The 27,256-nt window shown below is 27.3% G+C and overlaps 1 protein-coding gene and 1 long non-coding RNA gene across 5 annotated transcripts in view; both read right to left on the reverse strand.

Annotated features, from left to right (window-relative positions):
* The window catches only part of LOC111620888 (SUN domain-containing ossification factor-like), a 48,738-nt gene extending 32,412 nt beyond the window's left edge, over nucleotides 1-16,326 (reverse strand). For 2 of the 4 annotated variants that reach the window (XM_023362900.1, XM_023362903.1), the window contains exons 1-5: nucleotides 16,198-16,326; nucleotides 6,043-6,185; nucleotides 4,468-4,584; nucleotides 3,947-4,170; nucleotides 232-461 (exon numbers count right to left, since the gene is read on the reverse strand). In XM_023362900.1, the coding sequence (XP_023218668.1) occupies nucleotides 232-461; nucleotides 3,947-4,170; nucleotides 4,468-4,584; nucleotides 6,043-6,176 (705 nt within the window). In that variant the 5' untranslated portion in view covers nucleotides 6,177-6,185; nucleotides 16,198-16,326. Of the gene's footprint in view, nucleotides 1-231; nucleotides 462-3,946; nucleotides 4,171-4,467; nucleotides 4,585-6,042; nucleotides 6,186-13,087; nucleotides 13,226-16,197 lie in introns of all 4 variants that reach the window. The other 2 variants (XM_023362902.1, XM_023362901.1) reach the window with 2 other exon arrangements.
* A 4,980-nt stretch (nucleotides 16,327-21,306) lies between these two features.
* Nucleotides 21,307-27,256, reverse strand: part of LOC111620890 — an 8,478-nt gene continuing 2,528 nt past the window's right edge. Inside the window, exons 2-3 of the long non-coding RNA XR_002755975.1 lie at nucleotides 25,401-25,524; nucleotides 21,307-22,429 (exon numbers count right to left, since the gene is read on the reverse strand). This is a non-coding gene — a long non-coding RNA (uncharacterized LOC111620890). The remainder of the gene's footprint in view (nucleotides 22,430-25,400; nucleotides 25,525-27,256) is intronic.

Here is a 27,256-nt window from a genome sequence, read left to right on the forward strand (position 1 = left end):
TACATATTTGTCACATGTTAACAATAAAAAAAAATGTAAATATAATTATATTTAAAAATATTCTGAATTTCAAAATCTATTTATACTGTATATATTTAACTTTAAACTGTAAAAAATTAAAAAAATCTATACATACATTTAAAATTTTGAAATTCATATTTTCAAATTTATTCATGTACATAAATATGCAAATACACACAAACACACACATATATAAATACATTTACCTACCTGTGAAACTTGGATTGATTCACACAATTCTATAACAAACCAGATTTTTACTTTGCAAGGATTCAGCATATATTCATCTACCATTTCATTCAATATATGATTAGTGCCTTCAGCTTCGGTATTAACGGCAACAATTTTTGCACCACATTCATACGATGCATAATTGTGTCTTCTTTTGTGACTAATAATCTTCTTTCCACTAACTGAAGCTAATGGTTGAATTTTATTACCTACAAAAATTGTATCATTATAAATATATGTGTGTGTGTCAATTTTTTTTATGATTTCTAAATAATAATATGTATTTTTTAATAAAATAAAAATTAGAAGTATTTTTTATTATTTTGATTTTATATTAATGCTTGGATTAATTTATATGCAACTTTTTAACATACTATTGTTTATGTTTTTAATATTTACTAGAAATCTAAATTAAATGTAGACATAGAAAGAAAGATCAGAAAAAATATCAAAAATTTACTTAATTATAAATGTATTAATTTTTAGACTAATAAATCTAAAGAAATTTATCTTAAAAATCTATAAATAATAAAGACAGAACAGAAAAATATAAAATGGTTTAAAAACATAATGAGAAAAATCAAGTGAAATTCAAATCATATTTCTAATATCTAGTTTATTTTATATGTATAGAATATTGTTTTATAAATTCAGAAATGTTTAATTCAATGTTTTTCAATCTACTGAATGATGAAATTTCTAAAGAGAAAAGATACCAATAGAATTCATAATTCACTTGAAAGCTTACTTAGTTTTAAGTAGGCTTTCAAGTGGATCATAAATAGTTCTTCTCAATATCTAGTGTGGTAGCTGATGGATCATAAATTTTACTAAGTTCTGAACTTTTTATACATACACAAATAGTGGTCAAAAAGTTAGATTATTATAAAAACTTATATGTTGTCAAGCATTTCCTGCAGAAATATGGTAGATAAATAATTATTTCTGAAAATATGACTACTTGCACTACAAGCCACCATATAAAGGCACATAATGACATAACAACATGCAAATTAATCTTTTGAAAAATTAAATAAATCACTTTAAAAGAATAATACTATTCCTTAATACAGCGCTGTCCAACTGGCGGCCCGCGGGCCGTATACGGCCCGCCAAATAATTTTTACGGCCCGCGAGTACATTTTACTATGAATAAATTTGTTACTAAATTATTATTATTAATATTAAAATTATTTTACTACCGTGTTTCCCCGAAAATAAGACAGTGTCTTATATTAATTTTTGCTCTGAAAAATGCGCTAGGTCTTATTTTCAGGGAATGTCTTATTTTTTCCAGGAAGAAGAATTCACATTTATTATTGAACAAAAAAATTCCCAAGTCGAACTTTTAGACGAGAGTGACGTATATCCGGTGTGTCGAACTGTTGCCTTTTTATAGTGTCAACATCGGACTCGCTGACCAATTAGTGCTTACTGAACCGTAGCACTATGCAAATGTTATGTGGTTTATCAACCTTCTTGGCCCCCGAAATGTTTGGTGAAGAAAATATGGCCCGCGGGCTATGATAAGTTGGACAGCGCTGCCTTAATAAATAAAAAAAAAATAGAATATGCAATTTTGCATTAGAATAAGAATGCAAAAAAGATGGAAACTGTTTTATTTCAAGCAATGTTGTATTTGAATAAAGTCAGTTTTTAGTAGCGATTCCCTTGGAATTAATTATAGCATGTATTCTTCTTTGAGGCATATGTTCTATGAGTTGATGTCAGTCATCAGACATCATGAGGCTCCAAGCAAGACATACTTTTTGTCTTTTAGGTTCTGCAATGCCTGTGATTTCAGTTCATTCAGTTTCTTCTTTGCAATATTCTACAAATTATCTATGGATTTGCATATTGGAAATTTGCAGGCTAGGTTGTTTCTTTGCCATAAACTCAAGCAGTGTTGATGCTGATGTGAAAAAGTGAGATCATGCTGAGAAACAAATCTGTCACTTTCAGTTTTCTGATTACTACATTACAAATGCTTCAAGAATTTCTTGGTACACTTGAGAATTCATGGTGGTATTGACTATGCAAAATTCCCATTCCTTAAACACACACACACATCCCTAACTCCATAATACTCTGTGAAAATTTCACACTTTGTTAATTTTAATTCTTCAAAAAATTAAATTTGAATTTTATTACAACATTAATCTCCTCTTCATGGTGGCTTTTAGTGATTGTAGTTGTATGTGCAAAATTGGATAATGCTAGTTCTTCTTACACAAGTAAAACTAGAAACCAGTTAAGAGCAAACTGAATAAAAGTGCTCTCATGACCTGCTCATACCTTTAATTTATTCCCAGAAAAATATCTTGTATATCTCTAAAGAGGGAGGAGTCATAATGTAGGTATAAAATTCAGGAATGATTAACCCATGATCACCTGCAGGTTTTTTTATAGGACTGCATGCATAAGGCATCAACTTTCCTGGCTTTTCGCACATAATTACACTGCATGTAATTGCAATTTTTCAAATTTGACAATTCTCAAAAATCCTGTAATGTCTTCTCTGTACATGCCAAGCTACAACATCACATGTTGTTCAGTTTATGAGATATTGTTTTGTTTATAGAACAATGGCCTTAAGTGGGCTCCACAGGAACCCCGTCAAACTTTGAAATAGTGTGGACAGATGTGAAACAAGTTCAACTGAAAATAAATGACAGGATGACTGCAATGTTTCTCAGAAGGACCAGAAAATGATTTTTCTGTATTTTTCAGGCATGAAATGAACCCAAGAAAACATTTAAATTACTGAAGGTCATATCATCCCAGGCTATCTTACAGAAACAAGTAATCAAGGTTGTAGTGACTTACAAACTACAGGTCATTTTGTCATGCACAGCCAACAAATGTCCATAATATCATGTCTACCTCTCAAGGTAATTGTGAGATACTTCCATGGTGTCATTTTTTTGATAATGTCAGGTCACTGAAAATGATGCCAAAGCAGAAAATCACTGTGTTACACATGTAATCAAATTACAATAAAAGAAAACTTGTACACGATTGCATGCACAAAACAATAATTTTCCACAGCAGTTTTTTGAAGGCTAATGTAAGTGGGAAAAATACATGGTACAGTAGAACCTCGATTATCCGCCCTAATTGGGGACTGGGGTTGGTCGGATAATTGAAAAGTCGGATAACCGAAAAGTATGAAAAAATCCATTATTAGTGTAGTATATTATTATATCCCATGTAATTAGTATATTAGTATATCGCTATTAACCTATTTTGCGTTGAATTTTCATCGATGTTAAGGCTAACAAAAATTTTTTAAAATAATAATCATCGCTATTGTAGCGCCACATCACTAGCGGACATTTGAAATTTGCCGACTAGGACGGTCGGTTAACCGAGGGGTCGGTTGATCGGGGGGCGGATAATCGAGGTTCTACTGTAGTTGTTATTTTAAGAAATTTGCAAATCTTATAAAACAGAAACATAAATATTTAAAAATTTTGTTTCTTATTAATAATATATTAAAATCATTTATTAAGGACAATAATATAAAAACACAATTAACTATATTATCAAATAACTATAGGAAAGTTCCAAAATAATTAAATAATGAAGAATTAAAATGAGAATTTAAAATGCCTGAACGAGTGATTCACGAAAAGAAAAACAAATAGTTAAACTTAATAAAATACAATATTAGTGAAATAATCTAATAAATTACCATCTTTCTCTTGTTCTGCTAACATCATTTTCTTCCATTCATCAAATGAAGGCATTACTTCTGAATGAGCATGTTGAGGAGTTTCAACAACTTCATTCTCTTTAGAAATATTTTCATTCTTCTCTAATATATCATCATTGACTTTGTTGATCATTTTATCATCTCCATGCTCTTCAGGATGATTTGTTACTTTATCATCACTAGATAATTTAGATTTATCACCCCTAATTAAATATAATAAATGTCATTATTATTTTTCTATGTATTAATAAATCATTATTAAAAGTTATAAATATTCATTTATATTTTAATCTTAATTATAATAATGTTTAAAATCACATATCAAATCACATCATAAAACTGTTGAAAATCTCACTGGATTGTTTTTCACTTTATTCTATATAATTATATATTTTATTTATAAAATTTTAATGCTTATTTTTTGATTTTGATTCATTATTACAAAATACATTTTAAAACGTATTTGATATAAATTTTAAAAATTACAAAACTTGTATTACCATTCTTTATTTTCTTCACTCTTTATTTCTTTAGACTTTAATTCACTTTCCTGATTAACAGTATGACTAGCATCATTAGAATTTTCTGACAACTGTACTTCTCTATGTGTTCCTTCACTGAAAAATAAATTTTACATCATAAACAATCAGTTAATAGTACTCTATTAATGCAAAATATATTTTAAATATATTTTGCATTAATCACAATCTTGTATTTGCACAATCTTGCACAATCTTGTATTTCATTTCAAATTATTTTCAAATGTATTTCATTTCAAATTATTTTTTAAAATGTATTTCATTTCAAATTATTTTCATTTCAAATTATTTCATTTCAAATTTTCAAATGTATTTCATTTCAAATTATTTTGAAATGAAATACATTTACTTTATCTGCTAATCAAATAAATTTCCTTATAATTTTAAAAAGTTTAAATTAAAGTCAAACTGATATTAGTGTAAATTTATTATAGAAAATAACTCATCCCAAACTCATATTCCAAAATTATCAGAGAAATCACTAATTTAGAATGTAAATTCCATATAAAAATTTAAGAAATAAGTTATAAGTCAGGAGAAAATTTATCTACTTTGCAGATTTCATTACAAATTTATTTTCTCTGCCAATACTTCAAAATCATTTCTTAGTTCTTTAAAAGTAATATTTATATACACTTCATTATTTATAAGCCTATTCATACAATAGCCTCATAAATAATGAAGTGTTGTTATTACTTAATTCACATTTTATAATAATAGATAATTTTGAAAACTTTTTGCATTATCAATTTATAAATTATATAGTTATGTAATTATATAACTTTTCATATTTAAAGTATTAATAAACTTAATTTATTTCATATTTCATTATTTATAAAGAAAGAAATAATAAGATTGTTTTCTATAATTTCAAAACAAATTTACCTATTATAATAAAGCAGTGTTCTCTCCATACCTGTACCAGCTAAACATTTATTCTCTGACCAGTTATATTTTATTTACTATTATTATATTTTAAAGATAATCATATTATGGATTAATATGCTATAGAGTGATACAATATCAATAATTGTTTTACTGTGACTAACTGGGATTCAAAGGAAATTTCCAGTAGTCAGCAACACATTGCAGGGAAATTATCTAAATTTTCTTCCTAGTAATAATATTGATAATGCAAGATTACTTTGTTTACAAATTATGATTATTGTACATATTATATATTTATTTTCAAAATTAACATTTTCTTTGATTATGTAACTAAAAGTATTAAATATTCTATAATGTTAAATATATTTTCAACAAGTGAATGTTTTTATTATTGTTAAGATATCAAATTCATATAAAACAAAAAGATATCAGAGTATCAGAGTATAATGTCAAATTTCAAAATATTTTTGTAAAACATTTACAGTCACATTTGTAAGTAAAATTAATTGTTTTCTATAAGAGAATAGAGATATTTTTTTTTTATTCAAATGAATATAAGTTATAAATAAAAATAAAACAAGACCATAAAGTATAAAAAAATTTGGCTGATGCACAAGGACTAATCAATGAAAATCTACAACCACTTACAGTTTACTATCTTTTGTATCAGAAACCTGAATATTTTCTGAATAATGTGAAGTTGGCTTGACTGTAGATGATATTCCACTGGAACTAGTGGTAACTTTTATATCCTTTATGTTTTCTGCTGACGTATGTAACATCTCATCTTCCTATTATTACAAAAATGTTATAATTAATTTATGGTTAATATTATTTATAATTATTGATATTTTAAATAGTTCAATTAATCTAACACACTTAAACATTAATTAGATTTTTATAAAACATTTTTATTTAAAAAATAATTTTCTATAAATAATGCAAAATTGAATTTCTAGAATTAAGTTTTACTTAACAAATTTATTTTCAATTACTTGTCAATTTAATATGCATCTTAATGTAAAATATTTCAATTTAATAGCTGAAATATTTTTATTCAAATGTGAAATATTTTACATCACAAAAAAACAAATAATACAAACTGTTATAATTAATAGCAAAAATAAAAACAAAAATTATATTTGACTACCAATTGTTCACAAAAGCTGGATTAATTGTTCATATACAAGTATAACAATAATCTTAATTTAACACCAGCACACTTTAAATCAACTTTGACAAATGGTTTCAATCTAGTAATAGATCTGCTTCAGGTCTATAAAGCTTAACATTCTAATTTATTATTAAATTTTGTAACATTTGCAGGTACTGTATTCCAAAATAGAAGGTTAAGCTTTATAGATCTGAAGTAAATCTATCATTAGTTTGAAGCATTTGTCGAAGTTGAATTAAAGTGTGCTGGTGTTAAGTTACGGTTATTGTTTGTATGTGTACATTAATTAACATATATGGAAAGAGAGTCTGTTTAAATATCTTCCTAAAAATTATTATACAAAATGATAAATTTTAAAATTAAGTTTGTTATACACATCTTAAAAGTGTATGTGAACAAGGTTTAATATATCTATAACCATTAACTAATTTAATTATTAACAGTTCTATAAACTCATTCATTGTTTTCATGCATTAGAGATTTTGTATTATGTTACTTGTCATTGAAAATATAAAAACTGGTAAAAACAAGTTTATGATAAAAATGCTCTTTATTACTCATATGTTTTTAAATTACTTTGCAATAGCTATATAGCAACTATATCTTGAAAATACAAATGCTGTAGACAGCTAAAAGCAGTTCAAACACTAGAAACATTCAAGGTTCATAAGTTGATAGAATAGAATCTGATAATCAAATGACTCTTCTAATAATGAAATGACAACCATAATGTAAGTAAATAAATAAACAAATGCTTAAAAATTTTGATAATGAAAAGAACTGATTCCATCTACATGACACTGCACAGCATAATTCTGCATCAATGATTGAAAGATTATTTTAGTAAAACATGAGTTTGCAGAGTTAAACCATTCTTCATATCCTCCTAATTTATTCTCTCAGACTGTTTCTTGTTCTCTAAAATTAATTCAATGCTGAAATAAAGAGAATTTGAAAATATAGAAGACATAATGTAAAAAAATAACATTAATTTAAATGAGTTTGAAAAAGGCTTCAAACATTTTATAAGTGCTAAAATTTGTAGCTTCTTAAAAAAATTATTTTATGCAATATTAAAAACTTTCATTAGGCTGCAATTTGAAAAAATTGTAGACCTATAAATTCCCACTGTTGTCCAACTGTCTGTCCTTCCTTAATTTTGAGAACAGAGTTAGCTAGATGAAAGTCAAGACTAGATATAGAAAGCTTAGGGTCAGGAGGCCCTGGTTAACTATATATGATCTTCCAGTTTCGACTGGAAGTCACGTACTTCAATTCAAAAATTTTCTCCTGAAAGGAGTTAGATGACTAGCATGACTATTACTAACAGTAAAAGTATGATGTACACGGCAAGACACTACTAATATGATATGAAGAGCATATACTTTAAATTAAAAATAGGATTAAAAATTGCAGCCTGGCATTGTGATGATGTCACAACAAATAATTGCTTATTTGAATACAGTTTCTTATAAATTCACATAATTTAGAACAGGGGTGGCCAACATGTGGCCCATGGAGCTAGGTCAAATGAACATAAATGTTAACTTTATTGTTCATATCACCAAATGAACATTAGAAGAGTTAAGAAGGTTTGGAAGAGTTCTATGAAACGTATTTGGACAAGGATAAATATCCTGCGTTTTACAAACATGCTCTGTCGATGGTTTCGCTATGTGGAAACACTTATGCGTGTGAACAACTTTTAGTCGCATGAAGTACATCAAATCACAAGTGAAATCGAATTACTGATGTTCATTTGGAAAACTGTTTGCGTGTAGCGACATCATCAGTCGAGATCAATTTTGATGCACTTAGTTCTGTAAAACAAAGATGTCTCACTATTAAATATTTTAAAATTGTCTAATAAATATGTTTGATTCTCGGTTATGTTTTATTTTCTTCAAAAAAATAAATATACCTATTTTTTGTGTTTTTTTACATTAAACCAGGCAAGTGTTTGACCACGATCCCGCCTACTGGGAAGCGACGATGTGGTTGAAGCTGTAGCACGCTTGCTTGTTTATTTTAATTAANTGAGGGGCTGTAAAAGTAAGTTGGCCAAAAATGCATCTAGTTATATATGTAATCAACCAAAATAAAGATAATTAAACTGTAGTTTTGGATTGTTGAATTATTGATAGCATTCCTATACACCTGCAGACACAGGATTACGGAATTCTCAAGAATTTTCTAATAAGTATATATCTTGTTTATCAGCAGTATCATTAGAAAATAATCTGAAAATTGCAATATCAGATATAAAACCAGATACAGATTTATTATACAGTAGTACTCAGGCATATCCATCACATTAGATAAATATCAAATATAGAGCTTAGGTTATTTTACAAGTTCCATATACAGTAATTTTCTTTCTTAATCATTTTTAAAGTTTTTTTAAACCTTTTCTTTGTATACTATTATGTAAATTAAATAAAAATACCAATTCTTTCAATATATGAAAATTAGGTCAAAGTACTTAGGTAACTCCAATGGCGGCACTTCCAACTGTTCGTGGTGCCGACAAACTCCTCCCGGAGGGGTGCCGTCAGCAGGCTGCCGAGTGCCAAACATCACTAGTTATTGATTCGCGGTAGTTCTTGAACAAAATAAATAAATAAATAAATAAAAAAAAACGTCTATTAAAAATATAGTTAATCTAACCTAACCTAACCAAAGCACTGCCATTGGGGTTCCCTAGGTAAACTTTAACCGAAAATTATCATACACAAAATATTAAATCTGAAAATTATAGGTTGTGATAACTATACTGCAGTCCACAAGTTGTAACTGTTGTCAGGAGGCCATAGTGCAAAAAAAAAAATTTAAGAACCACTATTTTAAGCAAATCATCAAGCATTTATGAAAAGAAAAAAATTCTAAAAGAATATAAAAGTTATTCAATAATATAATATTCAAATATTATAGTATACAAAGACTAAATAAATAAATTTTGCTAATTTCAAGAAACTAACTTTTTATTAAAAAATGTTTTCTATCAGAACCTATCCATCCTCATAAGGATGATCAGGTCTAGCCCAAAAACTTGAGATCAGATCATTCTCTAACCTCATGACCAATTTATTAGAATTTATTTATTTATAATGATGGTAAGTTTTATAACTTTTTATAATTATACCAAAAAATTATTCTGATGGAAAATACATATATAATCAATGGAATATTGTTTAAGTTTTGCTTGGAACAAGATTACTTATAAAATAGCAATTAAAATCCATATTATATATTTTTTTAAAATTACTATAGTCAAAATGAATTTATTTAATTAGAATGTCTTTTCATAACAACAGAACTGATGATAAATTTTATCAAAACCTGATCTAATCAAATTTGGTAGTTTATTTTCCATAACGATGAAAATTTTGAGAAGTTAAGCAATTAAGAACTCAAACATCAGCCATTTCTTTATTAGCAATGCATCTTTCTTGAAATTACTCATTTGTAATAAATTAATTTACTATTTAATACATTAGTCAATAAAATTCCTTTCTTATTCCAGCAAAATTTATTTTGTAAAAAATAATTCCAGTTGATTTCAGTCATCAACAGGCTAATAAACTAGAAGAAAGTATTCATTCAAATTAAAATCATAAAACATTAAACAAATTAAAACTGAGAAATTATATTACTTATAGAAATTATATGTAGATTATTTATACCTCTAATATATGCAATACATTGTAAATATCTTATATAAATAACTTTTTAGAAGATTTAATATTTACAAGTACCAAGGTGTAGAAAAAATATACTTGTATATCACAGTTAGATTTAATGTTCTCCATATTTAGGAAATTACTCATGCAATTCTACTTGCAAAACATTTATCAAGCCTGTGATTAGTTATAAAAAAATGCTTGTCAAATTATCATTAATATAACAAAAAGTATCATTCAGATGATTTTTGAAGAATGATATGGTCTTCCAGATAAACCATCAGTTAAATTGCTTTAAAATTGCATTTTAAAGCAATTTAGCTGACCAACCGTGAAGAGTGCAATTATTATGAATCATTCTATAGTAGTATGAAACTTATATGTACAAACAATGTATTCTTTGATATAAAAGTATCAGAGAATATGTATTACTAACCTATTTACTTAAGAATTAAACATTTAAAATTTTTCACATACTATAAAAATATCACATTTTTGTTATTACTATGCAAGTAGAATATAATTTGATATTTTTCTTCAAATAGTAATTGGAAATATCCTTTCCAGTTATATTGTCAGAAAACCTAGAAAACCTTAAGATATAATATTTGTTAAAAACTCCCAAATTGGAATTTTTTTAACAAATACTCACTGTCACAGGACTACAAAATGACTTGCAGATTAAACCATCTGACTAACTCAACCTTAGTTTAACTGACTTCAAAGCTTTTCATTCTTTTGCAAGATTATGTCTCAAGAATATATCCATAGATTGCATTATAGTTTAAATGCAACAAATAAGAAATAAAATTATTTTGAATAATATTAATGTAATTTTATAATTTAATAATGTAAGAAATTATTTGAAATTTTATTAAGTAATGTCTAAAAAAGGTATATCTAAATTAATCCTTTCTTTTTATTTAAAACTAGCAAACAGTTATATATTCAGAAATCTCTAATTTATTTATGATGATGATGATGATGATCAGCAGCTACTGTATATTTATCCGACATAAGTTACATAAAAATAATTTATTCTTATAATAATACCTGAAAATTTTCTTTGGCTGTTTTGTTCCTTAATTTATATATAATTTAAAAACTAGCATAAAATGTTAAAATGATCAGACTTACTAATCTACAAATAATTATAAAGATGATGAATAATGTGATAACAAATAATACAACAATAATCATAGTTGTTTTTTAATCAATACATTATGACTATCATACAGAAAACAAGCCCAAATTATACAGGATATATAAAAGATCTTTACAACTAAAATTGATCATAGGAAACTTATTAAACAACTTACAATTATGATATAGACAGAATAAGATAAAGCATACTTCAAAGCTTTTTCTGGAATACTGAAATCACAAACATTCAACACATGCTCTTAGTTACAAATACACTGTCCAAGCAATATTGCAGTTCTTTCTATGTATAGTATAGCGCATCAACAAGCACAGCAATGATTCTTGCCTTCAAATCTTTCACATCAGCTACCCAAGATTTGTAGACATGATCCTTCACAGAACCACACATTAAGAAATCACAATTACGTTCAATAACCTTGGTGGTCAAGTTATGGGACCACCATGCCAACCCATCAATTAGGGAATTGTATGTTTAGAAATTCACAAGCAATCAATACTTAATGTGGTGAAATGCTATCTTGCTAGAACAACATATCAGGTTGTAACTCTTAAATGAGGATAGGCAAAGTTTTCTAACATGTCAAGGTAAATGTTAGCAATCTATGGTTGGTTCATAAAAAAAAAAATGGGCCAATCATTTTGTGTGACACTCCATACTATGGGACTGTCTCTGATGTGTTAATAAATGAAATGCAGCTTTTCCAAGCTTCAGACACTGACATTTTATTTATTTACTTTGCTGAACAAATGAAAAGTAGCCTTACTAAAAGTTACTTTTTTCTAAGAAAACTGTTGATATCTTCCAAACAATCAAGCATGGTAATTGCAAAATCTCTATGAGAAATCCAATCATCTTGAGTGATTTCTTATGGGATTTGAAATGTGCAAGAACATATATGTGAACAACTCCTCAGTACTTTATGAACAGTGTGAGAGACACATTTAACTCCAGCTGTTGTTCATGTTGACTTCTATGAAGAAATGACTCTCACTCTTGTTCCATATTTTCATCAGATACTCTAGGTCACTCATAACCTTTCTTATATTCAACACTTACTGTGGTCATAAATCTTTCATACCAAGCATGAAAATAGATCTTGATGACAGTGGTGTGTTATATAGAGTTCCACACTTATTTAGAGCCACAATATTAAATTTTGTTTCAATAAATGACTCAATGCACTTGAGGACTCATGGCTACTGAGTAAATTCTGTTAATCCAGCTAATCAGTACCTATTGTGAAATGCTCATGACCAAGAATGCCATATATGAACATTTTTGAATATCTTTTTTAAATGAAATCTATCTGGAACTTTTGTGAAGGTAGACTTAAAATTCTTATTAATGCATAAAGTTGCAAAGATCTTTTATGTACACCCTGTACATAAATAATCAAATGATTTGATTATTCACACTACTGTTTTTAATTGAATTTATCATGCAGTTTTACTGAATTATTATTATTTAATTTTAAACAGTCATTAATTAATATATAACATTAAAGACAATATTACTTTAAAATATGACATGCACATTGTTATTTTCTTCAAACAATAATTTTTCACACCAAGTTTTCCATTACACACAATTAGCAGTGAGTCATTTTAGTGGACATTTATGAAGATATTACAGGGAACTTTTTAACAAAAATATTTTTATTAAACTCTTGTATACCTGAAATACCTTTGATTTCCTGATCTTAACTCCAGATTTAACCTCGAGCAGAAGAGATATTGGTCTTTTCTTAACATTATTTGATAAATGAGATTTTTGTAATGTACGAGACTTATATACACCATGTAATGTATATGTCTGCGAGAAAAAAACTATTATTACGAATACATTGAAACTATACATATTCAGAATTACATACTTTAAAGTAATATAATAATCAAATTTTTATTTTTATTTTTATAATAATCATTTTAGAAAACAAACTTTAAAGAAAGTATAAAAATACACCAATAATAAAGAGATCTTTTACAAAAACTGAAATAAAACTGAATATGTTAAAAATAATAGTATATTTAAGTAGAGAAGCAATAAGATATAAATTTATACAATTAGAAAATCAGAAAACAGAAGAGAAAAACCGGCCAGAACCAAAACTGAAATGACAAATGCGCAATAACGCATCTTGTGTACGGTGATATGTATCAATGCACATGTAGATAAAGAGGAAGTTACCATCTGCCTAGGAAACCTTGTAAGCAAGGGGAATTTTTAAGTGTTGTTCCATAATTTTTTGACCATGTAACTATGGGGGCTTGGATAATGAATACTCATTAAATGAAGATTCCCTGTACCATTCTCTCTGGTCAACATTAGGACTACATTTTTTGATGAAATATTAAAAATAATAATAAAAGACTTTTAATGTATATATTATAATTTTAATAATTTTTTGACCAACAACAATCTTTGATAGTGCTTGTATACAAAGCTCTGTATATCGGCTGGTACTGGCTCTGTATTAAAGCTGCTACCTTTTAGAGCAAGAAATTCTGAACATTTTTTTTTACCCTCTGTCGGAATGGAATTGCCTGGATGTACATTTCCCGCCCTTTTTCTTTTCAAATGAGTAACGGTCAATGCTGTAGAAACTCAGATCAAGAAACGACCAGTAGTTTTGAATCCATGATCACTGATTGGCCAGCGATCATGGATCCAAAACTACAGAGATCATCATACGATCGGCAGATGTCCAATAGCGCTACGAAACACTGATTGGTCGATCAGCGTTTTCTTCAATCCGTATAAAAAGATTGGGTTTAGGCAGGAGAGCTAAGTTGATCTAAGTTGGTCTGACTTCACCGATGTATGCCAAAGTTTGTCTGTTTGCCTAAGCTTGTCTAAGTCAAGTTAGTTGGTCAAACGACCTTGCTGAAGAAGACGGTTTCATCTCACTGTGCTGTAATGAACATCTGAAGGAATATACATCAAACTCCAGCTGAGGAATACGTCACAAGGTGCCCTTTTCGATGGACCTGTAGTGGATTAATTGACTTTTGGACTCTAATTTATTTTGTGTGTGAAGATCTACTTTGTAAATCTTAAACATTGTCATTTGTAGTTCTTGTAAACATTGTAAGTGTATGTAAATTTTATTTGTTATTATAAACATTTGTGAACTGTGTGAACTTGTGGATATATGAAGTTGACTCCCTCTCTCTTTCTATCCTGTAGGCATTAAAAGAGCCTTTTTTCAGGCCCATCATTAGTTCAGCCAGACCCACCATGGAGTAACTGGATAATGAGGGACAGAGCCCAACATATATGGGTCAGACCAACTGCTAAAAATCTCTGGGATTTTTCAACCCACCGAGATTCAATCCTAAATCTTTCATAGTGGTAGACTGATGCCTCAGTCATCCAGTTGGCATTCTGAACAGTATGAAAAACACAAACTTGAAAAAAGTGACGAGCAAAAGAAAATCTCTTTTCTACAAACTTGGGAACATTTTTTCCTTTCCTTGATGATTATGACAATTTTTTCCTTTCCTTGATGAGACAACTAGATGGCCAAGACAGATTAATTAAGATGTCAGTCTACCATTCTGGAAAACCAGGATCAAATCTAGGTAAGCAATCCCAGAAATTTTTCATGGGTAGTCAGTCTATCCTTGATATCTCAGTTCCTGTCCCTCACTACCCTGCTGCCCCACAAAGAGTACAATTAAAACAAGTCCTTTTAGTGCCCACAGTGTAAAAAGAAAGAAAAATGAATTGCAAAAAACACAACCTAGCAGGAATGAAACTAATTTGAATTATAATTAGGGATGCCAACTTCTCAAGATAAAAAATGGACAAGCTAAAACAAAAACACAACCCCTCATTTATTTTTCAGAACAACTTTTAAAAAATAATTGAAATTCCATAGTTTGAAAAATTCTGAACAGCTGGAAACACTACTCCTTATACAGATATATCAGTAGATTTTGAATTTCATGAAAGTATTTTTAATGATAAATTGCATTTCAGAATACTGTTTTTACTGTTAAAATAATTATATGTAGTTAATAACTTAAAAGAAAAAAACAAATAAATCTGAATAACTCAAAGTCAGAATAAGCAGACTCCTAGGTATTTAGGATTCATAAAAATAAATTTTATCACCCCTAATTAAATATTCTAAGCAATTAAAAGTAAAAATAATAGATTAATAAAAATAATATATAGCTTATATTTAAGAATTTGCAAACATTCCCATAAGTCAATCTGGTGCAGAGTTTAAGGTGCACCTTATTTCTAGATTGTAAGCTTAAATCCTGTATGAAACAGGAATTTAAGCTTATAATCATGGTAATTAAAATCAACAAATATAAATATTTTTTGAATTTAATTGTCTTTATTGTTAAAGGAGAGCATTTTCAGCAACAAAAATATAAAAAATATTCTTAACAAATAAGAATAATAAACCACTGAATCATCTACACACAACCTTACACAACAACAACAAAAAAAAAAACTTTTTTCAGACATATTTAATGACCTTCATCAGGTTGATGTTCCAAAAATCAAACATTTACAAATGCTATCAAAAGTAGAACAGAAATATGCAAACACTGAATGTATTTAAATATAAAAAAAATTTCCAGTTTAGTATATTCTTTCCAGTTTAATAAATTTTTTTTGTTACTGTACAAGGTTGTGTGTAATTGTGTGATAAACTGTAACAGTTATTTTTGAATTAAGATTATTAAATCTATAATACAAAATGAACAACATATAAAAGGTTACTTAATATTTGAATTTATAATTATTTTAAAATTTAAGAAATATACCTCTTTTATAGCTGAAGAAAGAAAATCAGAATTGATTTGGTTACTTTTAATACCACTTGATGATTCCACAAGTTTATCATTTTTATAAGAAAGAGTTTGCTCAAATTCACCAGTGCAGTGCCATCTAAAAATAAAAAATACAATAAAACAATTATTAATTTTGTAATCATAATGTACGTTTTTACATTTTTAGTAATTTTACAAATAAATTATAAATTTTTGTAAACAATATAATAATGAAATTAAATGTTTTTATAAAATTAATAATCTATGAAAAATTAAATTAATTATCTTAGTTTTTAAATTTAAAAAATAATAATAATAAGATTCAAAAATATTGTAATTCTTATTTTGTAAACAAAATCTTTCTTTTTTTAAACTAATCATAGAATCAACAATAACAAGATGTAAATATATTGTTTTTTTTACAATAAAATAGTTTTTGAATTTCAATAATTCAAGAACTATTTCAAATCTTCAACTGTCAGTCACAATTTCAATAGACCAATTTTCCATAGGGATCAAAAATTGTACTTTGTAAAAATTTTTCATTTTTTCTATTGATAAAAAGAGAATGTTTCAACTATTAGACAGATCAACAACATATATATTGGCAGACAAATTCATATTACCAAATATAAAGTTAGATGAATAACATGCAATGGAGTTAGATCTATCTTCCATTAATAGTCATTTTAAATTTGTAATGTAATCAATGATGATTTATAACGTTACTATATTTTTTCACTGTATGGCTGACAAATACAATAAATTCTCTAAGTTTCTTCCATTAAAAATCACAACTTTATTGCTTAAATAATAGGAAATAAACATATCTGAATTCAGCTAATTTATGATAATAAAATCTATAATTTTTAACAGGAAATTCTCATGATAAATTATAGTTATATCCTTGAAAAGTAATTTTTTTTTAAATGTACAGTATATGACTCCCTCTCTCTTTCTATCCTGTAGGCATTAAAAGAGCCTTTTTTCAGGCCCATCATTAGTTCAGCCAGACCCACCATGGAGTAACTGGATAATGANTAAAATGGGTGACCATGGTCACCAAGAAGCCGAGAACAAAACCATTCCTAAAATGATGATATATATTTATATAGTTAACAGACTAAGGCAAGAGGTTAGATTCTGTTCTTGAGCCATAATTTGCTAGCACAATATGCCAGAGTTTTAGATAAAAATAACAAAATAAATATCCTTCATTATCAGACATGACTTTAAATATTTTGATCCTGTTCACAATGACTTACCTATGTGAATCTGCATTCTCGTCACTACTTTATATTAAAAAAAAAATCTTTCCTTTCCTGTTGGAATACAAATTACCAAGAGATGGTATGACATCATCTCTTAATTGTGGGTAAGTCAAAGAACAGTAAATCTGTTGGCCACAAGGTGGTTACACTTTCTCACAATATGTAGTTCACTTTTAAAGACTAATGGCCTATTTGATAGCAGAAAATATCCATAATCTAATGCATTGTAGTAGTTTGTATCATTTGCTGTATACATCAGTGAAATATGTCTCATATCGTGTCTGCATACTTTTGTTCTTTTTAAAGGTGACAGTTGATTCAATACAAATTACTGATGAGGGGCTGTAAAAGTAAGTTGGCCAAAAATGCATCTAGTTATATATGTAATCAACCAAAATAAAGATAATTAAACTGTAGTTTTGGATTGTTGAATTATTGATAGCATTCCTATACACCTGCAGACACAGGATTACGGAATTCTCAAGAATTTTCTAATAAGTATATATCTTGTTTATCAGCAGTATCATTAGAAAATAATCTGAAAATTGCAATATCAGATATAAAACCAGATACAGATTTATTATACAGTAGTACTCAGGCATATCCATCACATTAGATAAATATCAAATATAGAGCTTAGGTTATTTTACAAGTTCCATATACAGTAATTTTCTTTCTTAATCATTTTTAAAGTTTTTTTAAACCTTTTCTTTGTATACTATTATGTAAATTAAATAAAAATACCAATTCTTTCAATATATGAAAATTAGGTCAAAGTACTTAGGTAACTCCAATGGCGGCACTTCCAACTGTTCGTGGTGCCGACAAACTCCTCCCGGAGGGGTGCCGTCAGCAGGCTGCCGAGTGCCAAACATCACTAGTTATTGATTCGCGGTAGTTCTTGAACAAAATAAATAAATAAATAAATAAAAAAAAACGTCTATTAAAAATATAGTTAATCTAACCTAACCTAACCAAAGCACTGCCATTGGGGTTCCCTAGGTAAACTTTAACCGAAAATTATCATACACAAAATATTAAATCTGAAAATTATAGGTTGTGATAACTATACTGCAGTCCACAAGTTGTAACTGTTGTCAGGAGGCCATAGTGCAAAAAAAAAAATTTAAGAACCACTATTTTAAGCAAATCATCAAGCATTTATGAAAAGAAAAAAATTCTAAAAGAATATAAAAGTTATTCAATAATATAATATTCAAATATTATAGTATACAAAGACTAAATAAATAAATTTTGCTAATTTCAAGAAACTAACTTTTTATTAAAAAATGTTTTCTATCAGAACCTATCCATCCTCATAAGGATGATCAGGTCTAGCCCAAAAACTTGAGATCAGATCATTCTCTAACCTCATGACCAATTTATTAGAATTTATTTATTTATAATGATGGTAAGTTTTATAACTTTTTATAATTATACCAAAAAATTATTCTGATGGAAAATACATATATAATCAATGGAATATTGTTTAAGTTTTGCTTGGAACAAGATTACTTATAAAATAGCAATTAAAATCCATATTATATATTTTTTTAAAATTACTATAGTCAAAATGAATTTATTTAATTAGAATGTCTTTTCATAACAACAGAACTGATGATAAATTTTATCAAAACCTGATCTAATCAAATTTGGTAGTTTATTTTCCATAACGATGAAAATTTTGAGAAGTTAAGCAATTAAGAACTCAAACATCAGCCATTTCTTTATTAGCAATGCATCTTTCTTGAAATTACTCATTTGTAATAAATTAATTTACTATTTAATACATTAGTCAATAAAATTCCTTTCTTATTCCAGCAAAATTTATTTTGTAAAAAATAATTCCAGTTGATTTCAGTCATCAACAGGCTAATAAACTAGAAGAAAGTATTCATTCAAATTAAAATCATAAAACATTAAACAAATTAAAACTGAGAAATTATATTACTTATAGAAATTATATGTAGATTATTTATACCTCTAATATATGCAATACATTGTAAATATCTTATATAAATAACTTTTTAGAAGATTTAATATTTACAAGTACCAAGGTGTAGAAAAAATATACTTGTATATCACAGTTAGATTTAATGTTCTCCATATTTAGGAAATTACTCATGCAATTCTACTTGCAAAACATTTATCAAGCCTGTGATTAGTTATAAAAAAATGCTTGTCAAATTATCATTAATATAACAAAAAGTATCATTCAGATGATTTTTGAAGAATGATATGGTCTTCCAGATAAACCATCAGTTAAATTGCTTTAAAATTGCATTTTAAAGCAATTTAGCTGACCAACCGTGAAGAGTGCAATTATTATGAATCATTCTATAGTAGTATGAAACTTATATGTACAAACAATGTATTCTTTGATATAAAAGTATCAGAGAATATGTATTACTAACCTATTTACTTAAGAATTAAACATTTAAAATTTTTCACATACTATAAAAATATCACATTTTTGTTATTACTATGCAAGTAGAATATAATTTGATATTTTTCTTCAAATAGTAATTGGAAATATCCTTTCCAGTTATATTGTCAGAAAACCTAGAAAACCTTAAGATATAATATTTGTTAAAAACTCCCAAATTGGAATTTTTTTAACAAATACTCACTGTCACAGGACTACAAAATGACTTGCAGATTAAACCATCTGACTAACTCAACCTTAGTTTAACTGACTTCAAAGCTTTTCATTCTTTTGCAAGATTATGTCTCAAGAATATATCCATAGATTGCATTATAGTTTAAATGCAACAAATAAGAAATAAAATTATTTTGAATAATATTAATGTAATTTTATAATTTAATAATGTAAGAAATTATTTGAAATTTTATTAAGTAATGTCTAAAAAAGGTATATCTAAATTAATCCTTTCTTTTTATTTAAAACTAGCAAACAGTTATATATTCAGAAATCTCTAATTTATTTATGATGATGATGATGATGATCAGCAGCTACTGTATATTTATCCGACATAAGTTACATAAAAATAATTTATTCTTATAATAATACCTGAAAATTTTCTTTGGCTGTTTTGTTCCTTAATTTATATATAATTTAAAAACTAGCATAAAATGTTAAAATGATCAGACTTACTAATCTACAAATAATTATAAAGATGATGAATAATGTGATAACAAATAATACAACAATAATCATAGTTGTTTTTTAATCAATACATTATGACTATCATACAGAAAACAAGCCCAAATTATACAGGATATATAAAAGATCTTTACAACTAAAATTGATCATAGGAAACTTATTAAACAACTTACAATTATGATATAGACAGAATAAGATAAAGCATACTTCAAAGCTTTTTCTGGAATACTGAAATCACAAACATTCAACACATGCTCTTAGTTACAAATACACTGTCCAAGCAATATTGCAGTTCTTTCTATGTATAGTATAGCGCATCAACAAGCACAGCAATGATTCTTGCCTTCAAATCTTTCACATCAGCTACCCAAGATTTGTAGACATGATCCTTCACAGAACCACACATTAAGAAATCACAATTACGTTCAATAACCTTGGTGGTCAAGTTATGGGACCACCATGCCAACCCATCAATTAGGGAATTGTATGTTTAGAAATTCACAAGCAATCAATACTTAATGTGGTGAAATGCTATCTTGCTAGAACAACATATCAGGTTGTAACTCTTAAATGAGGATAGGCAAAGTTTTCTAACATGTCAAGGTAAATGTTAGCAATCTATGGTTGGTTCATAAAAAAAAAAATGGGCCAATCATTTTGTGTGACACTCCATACTATGAGACTGTCTCTGATGTGTTAATAAATGAAATGCAGCTTTTCCAAGCTTCAGACACTGACATTTTATTTATTTACTTTGCTGAACAAATGAAAAGTAGCCTTACTAAAAGTTACTTTTTTCTAAGAAAACTGTTGATATCTTCCAAACAATCAAGCATGGTAATTGCAAAATCTCTATGAGAAATCCAATCATCTTGAGTGATTTCTTATGGGATTTGAAATGTGCAAGAACATATATGTGAACAACTCCTCAGTACTTTATGAACAGTGTGAGAGACACATTTAACTCCAGCTGTTGTTCATGTTGACTTCTATGAAGAAATGACTCTCACTCTTGTTCCATATTTTCATCAGATACTCTAGGTCACTCATAACCTTTCTTATATTCAACACTTACTGTGGTCATAAATCTTTCATACCAAGCATGAAAATAGATCTTGATGACAGTGGTGTGTTATATAGAGTTCCACACTTATTTAGAGCCACAATATTAAATTTTGTTTCAATAAATGACTCAATGCACTTGAGGACTCATGGCTACTGAGTAAATTCTGTTAATCCAGCTAATCAGTACCTATTGTGAAATGCTCATGACCAAGAATGCCATATATGAACATTTTTGAATATCTTTTTTAAATGAAATCTATCTGGAACTTTTGTGAAGGTAGACTTAAAATTCTTATTAATGCATAAAGTTGCAAAGATCTTTTATGTACACCCTGTACATAAATAATCAAATGATTTGATTATTCACACTACTGTTTTTAATTGAATTTATCATGCAGTTTTACTGAATTATTATTATTTAATTTTAAACAGTCATTAATTAATATATAACATTAAAGACAATATTACTTTAAAATATGACATGCACATTGTTATTTTCTTCAAACAATAATTTTTCACACCAAGTTTTCCATTACACACAATTAGCAGTGAGTCATTTTAGTGGACATTTATGAAGATATTACAGGGAACTTTTTAACAAAAATATTTTTATTAAACTCTTGTATACCTGAAATACCTTTGATTTCCTGATCTTAACTCCAGATTTAACCTCGAGCAGAAGAGATATTGGTCTTTTCTTAACATTATTTGATAAATGAGATTTTTGTAATGTACGAGACTTATATACACCATGTAATGTATATGTCTGCGAGAAAAAAACTATTATTACGAATACATTGAAACTATACATATTCAGAATTACATACTTTAAAGTAATATAATAATCAAATTTTTATTTTTATTTTTATAATAATCATTTTAGAAAACAAACTTTAAAGAAAGTATAAAAATACACCAATAATAAAGAGATCTTTTACAAAAACTGAAATAAAACTGAATATGTTAAAAATAATAGTATATTTAAGTAGAGAAGCAATAAGATATAAATTTATACAATTAGAAAATCAGAAAACAGAAGAGAAAAACCGGCCAGAACCAAAACTGAAATGACAAATGCGCAATAACGCATCTTGTGTACGGTGATATGTATCAATGCACATGTAGATAAAGAGGAAGTTACCATCTGCCTAGGAAACCTTGTAAGCAAGGGGAATTTTTAAGTGTTGTTCCATAATTTTTTGACCATGTAACTATGGGGGCTTGGATAATGAATACTCATTAAATGAAGATTCCCTGTACCATTCTCTCTGGTCAACATTAGGACTACATTTTTTGATGAAATATTAAAAATAATAATAAAAGACTTTTAATGTATATATTATAATTTTAATAATTTTTTGACCAACAACAATCTTTGATAGTGCTTGTATACAAAGCTCTGTATATCGGCTGGTACTGGCTCTGTATTAAAGCTGCTACCTTTTAGAGCAAGAAATTCTGAACATTTTTTTTTACCCTCTGTCGGAATGGAATTGCCTGGATGTACATTTCCCGCCCTTTTTCTTTTCAAATGAGTAACGGTCAATGCTGTAGAAACTCAGATCAAGAAACGACCAGTAGTTTTGAATCCATGATCACTGATTGGCCAGCGATCATGGATCCAAAACTACAGAGATCATCATACGATCGGCAGATGTCCAATAGCGCTACGAAACACTGATTGGTCGATCAGCGTTTTCTTCAATCCGTATAAAAAGATTGGGTTTAGGCAGGAGAGCTAAGTTGATCTAAGTTGGTCTGACTTCACCGATGTATGCCAAAGTTTGTCTGTTTGCCTAAGCTTGTCTAAGTCAAGTTAGTTGGTCAAACGACCTTGCTGAAGAAGACGGTTTCATCTCACTGTGCTGTAATGAACATCTGAAGGAATATACATCAAACTCCAGCTGAGGAATACGTCACAAGGTGCCCTTTTCGATGGACCTGTAGTGGATTAATTGACTTTTGGACTCTAATTTATTTTGTGTGTGAAGATCTACTTTGTAAATCTTAAACATTGTCATTTGTAGTTCTTGTAAACATTGTAAGTGTATGTAAATTTTATTTGTTATTATAAACATTTGTGAACTGTGTGAACTTGTGGATATATGAAGTTGACTCCCTCTCTCTTTCTATCCTGTAGGCATTAAAAGAGCCTTTTTTCAGGCCCATCATTAGTTCAGCCAGACCCACCATGGAGTAACTGGATAATGAGGGACAGAGCCCAACATATATGGGTCAGACCAACTGCTAAAAATCTCTGGGATTTTTCAACCCACCGAGATTCAATCCTAAATCTTTCATAGTGGTAGACTGATGCCTCAGTCATCCAGTTGGCATTCTGAACAGTATGAAAAACACAAACTTGAAAAAAGTGATGAGCAAAAGAAAATCTCTTTTCTACAAACTTGGGAACATTTTTTCCTTTCCTTGATGATTATGACAATTTTTTCCTTTCCTTGATGAGACAACTAGATGGCCAAGACAGATTAATTAAGATGTCAGTCTACCATTCTGGAAAACCAGGATCAAATCTAGGTAAGCAATCCCAGAAATTTTTCATGGGTAGTCAGTCTATCCTTGATATCTCAGTTCCTGTCCCTCACTACCCTGCTGCCCCACAAAGAGTACAATTAAAACAAGTCCTTTTAGTGCCCACAGTGTAAAAAGAAAGAAAAATGAATTGCAAAAAACACAACCTAGCAGGAATGAAACTAATTTGAATTATAATTAGGGATGCCAACTTCTCAAGATAAAAAATGGACAAGCTAAAACAAAAACACAACCCCTCATTTATTTTTCAGAACAACTTTTAAAAAATAATTGAAATTCCATAGTTTGAAAAATTCTGAACAGCTGGAAACACTACTCCTTATACAGATATATCAGTAGATTTTGAATTTCATGAAAGTATTTTTAATGATAAATTGCATTTCAGAATACTGTTTTTACTGTTAAAATAATTATATGTAGTTAATAACTTAAAAGAAAAAAACAAATAAATCTGAATAACTCAAAGTCAGAATAAGCAGACAACTAGGTATTTAGGATTCATAAAAATAAATTTTATCACCCCTAATTAAATATTCTAAGCAATTAAAAGTAAAAATAATAGATTAATAAAAATAATATATAGCTTATATTTAAGAATTTGCAAACATTCCCATAAGTCAATCTGGTGCAGAGTTTAAGGTGCACCTTATTTCTAGATTGTAAGCTTAAATCCTGTATGAAACAGGAATTTAAGCTTATAATCATGGTAATTAAAATCAACAAATATAAATATTTTTTGAATTTAATTGTCTTTATTGTTAAAGGAGAGCATTTTCAGCAACAAAAATATAAAAAATATTCTTAACAAATAAGAATAATAAACCACTGAATCATCTACACACAACCTTACACAACAACAACAAAAAAAAAACTTTTTTCAGACATATTTAATGACCTTCATCAGGTTGATGTTCCAAAAATCAAACATTTACAAATGCTATCAAAAGTAGAACAGAAATATGCAAACACTGAATGTATTTAAATATAAAAAAAATTTCCAGTTTAGTATATTCTTTCCAGTTTAATAAATTTTTTTTGTTACTGTACAAGGTTGTGTGTAATTGTGTGATAAACTGTAACAGTTATTTTTGAATTAAGATTATTAAATCTATAATACAAAATGAACAACATATAAAAGGTTACTTAATATTTGAATTTATAATTATTTTAAAATTTAAGAAATATACCTCTTTTATAGCTGAAGAAAGAAAATCAGAATTGATTTGGTTACTTTTAATACCACTTGATGATTCCACAAGTTTATCATTTTTATAAGAAAGAGTTTGCTCAAATTCACCAGTGCAGTGCCATCTAAAAATAAAAAATACAATAAAACAATTATTAATTTTGTAATCATAATGTACGTTTTTACATTTTTAGTAATTTTACAAATAAATTATAAATTTTTGTAAACAATATAATAATGAAATTAAATGTTTTTATAAAATTAATAATCTATGAAAAATTAAATTAATTATCTTAGTTTTTAAATTTAAAAAATAATAATAATAAGATTCAAAAATATTGTAATTCTTATTTTGTAAACAAAATCTTTCTTTTTTTAAACTAATCATAGAATCAACAATAACAAGATGTAAATATATTGTTTTTTTTACAATAAAATAGTTTTTGAATTTCAATAATTCAAGAACTATTTCAAATCTTCAACTGTCAGTCACAATTTCAATAGACCAATTTTCCATAGGGATCAAAAATTGTACTTTGTAAAAATTTTTCATTTTTTCTATTGATAAAAAGAGAATGTTTCAACTATTAGACAGATCAACAACATATATATTGGCAGACAAATTCATATTACCAAATATAAAGTTAGATGAATAACATGCAATGGAGTTAGATCTATCTTCCATTAATAGTCATTTTAAATTTGTAATGTAATCAATGATGATTTATAACGTTACTATATTTTTTCACTGTATGGCTGACAAATACAATAAATTCTCTAAGTTTCTTCCATTAAAAATCACAACTTTATTGCTTAAATAATAGGAAATAAACATATCTGAATTCAGCTAATTTATGATAATAAAATCTATAATTTTTAACAGGAAATTCTCATGATAAATTATAGTTATATCCTTGAAAAGTAATTTTTTTTTAAATGTACAGTATATGTTAAAATAGCTTTCTTATAGATGTATAACAAAATGCATCTCATCACTCCCAACCATGACAAAAATGTTATTATTTATATGGAAATATACATTGAAGTACTTACAAATATTAAAATAATAGAATTATGATATTTATACAAATTTTTAATAACTGCATTTATTAAAAACTGGTTAAAATCACTATCAATATTTACTAATATAATTGTATATTATACAATATTTGAAGTTTATTTTTAACTGTGCAGAAGCAATAGTAATATTTCCTTTAATATAAAATAACATGTGCTTGGAGTAAAAATGTACATGTTAATGAAATAAATTTTTGATCTATCAAGTAGTTAATTTATTTATATACATAATATTACCATTTTAATAATAAAAAAGCCATTTCACATACACTCAAGCAGTAATCAAGTGAATCCTTTATTTTAATTCTTACACACAAAATATGTTCTTAAGATTTTTTCTTATCATTAACAAAATAAATTTTAAAACATTTTCAAGTTTAAACATTCAAACAAAAACAAGAATATTAAAATTACAAAATTAATTCAACTATTAGAATATAAAGATATAAACATATAAATGTCATCATTATAATATATCTTTATTTATTATTTTTTTCTTAATAAAATAAAAAAAAAAAAAATATATATATATATTTTTTTTTTTTCATGTATACAAGTATTAGTTTAGCTATGTACTTTTCATAGATGTAACTAAAATTGGTAAATTGTTAAGTTTGCTGATAAAAGCATAAACTTTTATGCCTTTTTTACAAATTAGTTAACAACTTTTATTCCTTATACAAATATTACTATTCATTTTAATATTTCTTTGATGAAGAAGTTTCTTGAATTTTTCTATTGTCAAATACTCATTTTTTAGAATGCTTTATTATATATATA

The sequence above is a fragment of the Centruroides sculpturatus genome, unplaced genomic scaffold (assembly GCF_000671375.1).
Source record: "Centruroides sculpturatus isolate CEXI.00-Female unplaced genomic scaffold, Cexi_2.0 scaffold17, whole genome shotgun sequence".
Classification (NCBI taxonomy): Eukaryota; Metazoa; Arthropoda; class Arachnida; order Scorpiones; family Buthidae; genus Centruroides; species Centruroides sculpturatus.